At 34.9% G+C, this 6,000-nt stretch overlaps 1 protein-coding gene across 1 annotated transcript in view; it reads right to left on the reverse strand.

Annotated features, from left to right (window-relative positions):
* The window catches only part of TTN (titin), a 238,349-nt gene extending 235,695 nt beyond the window's left edge, over positions 1 to 2,654 (reverse strand). Inside the window, 2 exon segments of the mRNA XM_031058521.1 lie at positions 304 to 407; positions 2,440 to 2,654. Of these exon segments, the coding sequence (XP_030914381.1) occupies positions 304 to 394 (91 nt within the window). The 5' untranslated portion in view covers positions 395 to 407; positions 2,440 to 2,654.
* Between the last annotated feature and the right edge of the window lie 3,346 nt (positions 2,655 to 6,000).

Raw genomic sequence — 6,000 nt, forward strand, 5'->3', positions numbered from 1 at the left:
AAATCCTCCTTTTTCCACCCTGATTTCTAATTCTGCCCAGTCATCATCCAAATGAGGTTATTGTTTCTGCAGCCACATGAAGTTCCCTTATTAGCACAGTATGCATTTTGATGCATATACATTTAAAGGAGCTGTTCAGCACTGTATGATATGGATATATATCCACATTTCAGCACTCATGTTTACCCATTCATACCAGATTATGATCTATGAAGAGTGTCATGGTTTTTCTTAGCATAAACATTAGAAAAGAAATTAGTGCTAAACAATAACAAATCTCGGAAGAATGAATCAAAGCCTTACCACTAATATGAGCCTCAAAGGTTGCGGCACTACCCTCCAGTGCCACAACACTTTGTAACGGCTGTGTAAAGGTTGGTGCTTTCGTCGTCATCTTTACAGGCACTCTGCAAGCAAAATAACCCCATAATTAGATATCAATGGTGAAAACGTTATTGTATCCACACACTTGCAAGATTTTAAGAATATATGCAGCTATTCTCTGAACAATTTACTCTTCTCAGTTTTAAATCGGAACAACCTGGTGAAATGCAAAGATTGTGGGTTTTGACAAATTTGTATTGCAAATTACTCTTGGAACATGTTTGGCTGAATTGGATGGGAAACCATTATATTTAGTGGAGCTGTGCTTTGGCACTGCAAGTATGCAGCAGGAGACAAAATTCTGCTTGACTCATTGTGTGACCTTCCACAGGTCATTCAGGCTGCCTCTCTTTGTCTACTAACTTGGTTTATATGACAAGAAAAAATTACCCTGTATAATTTCTAAAAATATTTTGCTGGTGCAAAATATTTGCATTCTGCAATGACAAGACAACTAGGTCACTAAGAAGCAATTGAAAGAAATGTGGAAATCCACAATATATTTAACTTAATAATGCCAATAATGCATTATTAATAAATTACTAGTAATAAATAGCAATAATAATAAATTTTGCATTATTAATAATGCAATAATGCCAAAAATATCAAAATACTATTTTAAAAGCACTCTGTAAGTACTGAATAATTTCACTTTACAGAACCATATTGGCAGTAAAGATGCAGATAAAATTCTCCTATTTCTTAGAGAGTATCTCAGAGGAATTTTGAGTATGGAAAGACAGCCATCTTCGAAATGTGAGCTAGGATATAAAGTAGCCACTGACACTGATGGCTTGAACAACTGCAAAGCCATATGAAATCTGAAAGAAAGTTTGCTTTCTCTTGCTATGCCACAAGATCTTACTTTGAAATAACACACTGCCACTAGAAAAGCCTGTGTGTTGATATTTTATATTTGCATGACCTATTTATTAACTGATGTTGAATTGTGCAGTTTTTAAAAGGTAGCTATTATTTTCTTAGTATTATCATACATCCATTAAAGTTACATTTTTTTCATATTAAAAAATTCACTCAGAGCATATCTGGTATCAACAAACAGAAAAATCCCACAATATTTGAAGACAAACTTACTCACATTTACTTCCATTTACTTTTGCTCTTGGGCCTGATTTTGTGACAGTCCCAAGGTTAAATTAAAAATGAGAAAGTGAAATTTCTTTCACTGTGAGTCAAATTTATTCTACCTCTCACAGGACTGAAAATTCTTCATTACTTGGGTTCCTTCATAGAAATCAGGGCCTGATGCATACATGCAATACAAGCGTAAGGGGAGAACTGGATATTGAATTGGAATTTTCAGGTTCAGTTATGACTATGTTTTGAAGCTCAGCTAAAATAAATGGGAATAACTTTACAATACAATTAAACATTATGAAAGCTCATATATATATATGTAGTTTCCAGAAGAGATCAGAAATAATTTAATTAAGGATAATTTCCATTTAGATCCCACAAAGTTTCTATATTTCATTGTCCAAGCAAATTCTGGTGATGAAGATCTGATCTTATAAGTCTTCTTGTATAATTAGAATTGAAAGTATGCATCTAAAATGTCATGTTCCAGAAATAACCTTTGCAGCCATGAATGACAGCTGACAAGTGTTCCAGAGCTGCCGTGTAACTGATACCTTAGCAGTTGTTTTCCTTAAAAAGTCATCAGCACTTAACTGATACCATGTGCATTTTATCAGAGCTATTCTTGGAGCTTCTCAGTTTATCTCTCAGCAGCATAACCTTGAACACTCCCAACATAAAGGAGTTTTAAGTTAAGCACATGTTTCCATGCACTTTTAAAATCGTAATTATGTGGTCTTTAGCAATAAAATACCCTGGAAAAAAACCTTTTTGCTGAAAGTTATCAAAGCTTACTCCAGAAATTAAGGCTATAACCTTGACAGAGCATTTAAGTGTTTCATGTCTATACCCTGGAATCTACAACGCCCTGTGAGAAAATTTATAAATAATAGATTGTATCAGAATTATTAATGACTGATAAAACACTTATTACACCAGCAGAAACATGCTACTAACCTGATCTCTCAAAGTGCCTGCAAGAGTGGGCTAAGCCCAACGAAATCTTCTTGAACGACGTCCTTATCCAGAGTAAGATTTTTTTAGACAATCCCAGCATGAGAATTGAAGAGCCTCTAATCATAAAAACAAAACTACACAGTCTTGACAGTGTAGTTTTGTTTTTTTGCAATCCCTACACCCGAGGCGAGGCGGGGAATGCACGACTGCTCAGAAGTGCTAACATAGTTGTTTCGCTTTATATACCCCAGCTCTGCTGACACGTCTGCCTCATCATGTCAGTGCCCGTTCTGATTGGTTTCCTGAAAGAAAGTTTCTTGGGAGAGGGGATTCACTCTCTGTAACCATACACCACCTGTTGGTTTTGATTGACAATGCTAATTTTGGAGGCACAAAAGGGATTCACTGAGGAAACCTCAGCTGTTCCAAAGCTTTTGGTTTATAATTCAATTTAGTTTACCAAGTGCAGTTTACATTGTAAATTTCCTAATTCATAATCACAAGACAAAGAAAGCAATAAAAAGCATTTTAACAGGGCATATGGACAAGTGAGAATCAGCCTTACTTTCTTTCATTATAAAACATCCAAGAAGCCACACCAAATGCATATGTCAATCACCAGACTAAATAAGTAAGCTGAGATCAGACAAGTGGCTGCACTTGCACTATTAGAATACACAATTTAAATTATTTTTTCCCCTCTTAACTTTGAATTGTAAAATTTTGTTAATATATAGATTTTGTTCTCTAGGGTTGTTTTTGTTTCCTTCACAATTTTTCTGTTGGATTCTGTTCCAAGCAGTTAAGCATAACAAACAGTAGCATACAATGTGCAGAAGCACAAATTTTGTTAAAGTAAATCAACATGGACAAATTCTGTCACCGTTAAGAAAGAAGATTTTAAGTCTAACAGCTTTTTTCTAGACCTGTGTAGGCCTTGTGCAGACCTTGGGCAATGGAACAGCATATTCGCTTGTGAACTTCCGTAGCCCAGCTTTGTCACTATGCAGCTAATTGTGCCTTTAGAGAGGCTGCTTCTCAAACAGACATCAGAGTTAGGAGACTACTCTTGTTTATGGCTGGAATGGGAGGTGTTTCACCACATCACCTCGTCTGCCTGGTTCTATTCCTGCCTATCTAGCAAACTCTTCAAGCACATAACTGGCACATAAGACTACTTAAAATTGCTTGCTTAAAATCAAGCATGTGCTTAGCTGGTTTGGTAAAACGAGACTTCAGTCTGCAGTTACCAAGTTCCACATGGAAAAGGACCTCCCTAAGAATACCCAGATAAGTAAACACAGTTTGGAGTTTTCTGCTATGGAGTTTTCTGCTGTGTGTTTGAAAACAACCTGAAGGAAACCTCCTGCAAGAGAGGCAGAAAATGCCAAGGAGAGAGAGAGGGTGTCACTGCTGTGGTTCCTGCAAGGGTGTCCTAATGTTATAGTTTGCAGATCTGAAAGAAATAAGGAAATACATATTGCTGCAATCTCATAAAATAACTTCAGAAATTTGATCTGAAAGTCAATTCATCCATCCCATAAGGTGGCAACTTCATGGCTACTCTTGGCATGCAGCAGTACCAACAGCAACACACACTACAGGAACAGTCTCTACACTGGTACTACCTGTACTCTCACAGTGGCTGAAAGTCAGGGTACTATGGCTTATTTTTAATTTCTTGTTGCAAATAGATTTCAGAGAGCCTAATCACTCTGTACATGACTTAGTATGGCACCAAATGCAACTCTATGCAATGAGGGGGAGCTCAAGCTAGCTTGTATTAAAAAAATGTATTAAAAATATCTAAAGAAACTAGTGTAAAGAGTATAAAATGTCTATTTCTAAACAGAGGCCTGCTAAATTAGCAAACAGTTGTTTTTCTCTGTAGTTAAACACTTAAATAGTGAAAATTCAAACAAAGAAAAACACAGGCTAGTATTTGCAAACTTAAAAAATGCAGCCTGCTTAATCATGATGCCTAAATCAAACAATTTAAAAGTTGATGAACATATGATCATTTTGAAATGACAGAAGTACAAAACTTGTCACTTTAGAAATTTTGAGATGGTCAGAACTTCATATTTCCATTTTCCATTTCCATATTTTCATATTCTATTTCCATTAAGTCAACAATGACTGGTAACGATAATAGTTACAAGGGAAAAATTTCCTGCATTCAAATACAGATATGCTGTATTTTAAAAAATAAGTTCCTTCTTTTTTTAAACTTTTACGATTACTTCTAATCATCTGTTTCCATTCCAACAAAAGTTTATACTTTCTCAATTTTTTGCTTTAAATACAGAAGTAAAATTTCAAAACAGTGGAATATTTATCTCATCCTCCAAGGAAATATGAATTATCCTGGATGCTTTCTGTCACATTGATATCACATGATTTCTACATGTTTTGTATCACATAGCATACCCACAAGGAAAATCAGAAGGATGACTTCAGTCTTATTGTGTAGCTAAGACACTGCTGGTAAAAAATGACATTATTTCTTCGCTCAAGCATCAGACAAAAATCAGATCCGGATAATGAAGCAGACTTTTTTCTCAGGAAGACATTTAAGTTGAGGATAGTTATGAAAATTTCAACATCTTCTTCAGTCTGCTACTGCTTGAAGTATAAACTCCATATTGTCAATGTTTAGTACATGTAGTAGATTGTAGGCCACAACACATTTAAGGGGTAGCAGGTGATATTTAACACAGTGAAACATTGTGGTGTGGACACCTGCAATCTCTGTGTGAATCACTTTGATTAATTATAATAGCCCTAATGACTTGATCCATGGAGCTGCTTTAATAAGGCCCATATGAAGATGCCTTGGAAGCTGAAGACTCTAGGCAGAGTTTAAAGACAAAATTAATTCTTTCTTGAACACTTAAAATTTCAAAGTGCCACTTAAGGAAATTTTTACTGTGCTTTTTTGAGAGGAATTTCCTAATTTTAATTTTTTTTTAAAAAATGAATCGTGAATTTTTAAAAAATTCATGATCTTTACTTTTGTTCATTATTTGTCAAACACTGCTAGTGTTGTACTACCAGTGTACTCTGCAGTAGCTGCACACCCAATGTAACATAAATCCTGCTTTCTTTCCTGGTCCCTTAGTCTATCTACAAATGCCAATTTGCAAATTGTGTAAAAAAAATCAAGTACCTTTCCCATTCCCTTCTCTCCTTCCATTTTTGCTGCCTCCCTTACTTCTCACTTCTGTTCCTTCCTATACAATAACTATTATATCTAATTTCAATTACTATTTTCATTTTACTCACTCCTCCAATCAGCTATGTGAACCAAGAAAGTCATGAAATAGAACTTCACATAAAACTTCTCACTGAAAAAATGCTGTCCTATGTTCTTATAGAACCAACAAAACAGAATCCCAAGTATATTTATATATTATATTCTTGTTTAATTTCCAGTTTTCCAAGTATAGTTTATAAAAAAATTACTTTCCCTTCTACCACCCACTTTCTTTAAGCTTAAAAATAACTAAAAAATTCTAAACTGTTAAACAACTAAATCCTTGACTTAAAATCAAACCTGAT

This window comes from Geospiza fortis, unplaced genomic scaffold, assembly GCF_000277835.1.
Source record: "Geospiza fortis unplaced genomic scaffold, GeoFor_1.0 scaffold112, whole genome shotgun sequence".
Lineage (NCBI taxonomy): Eukaryota > Metazoa > Chordata > Aves > Passeriformes > Thraupidae > Geospiza > Geospiza fortis.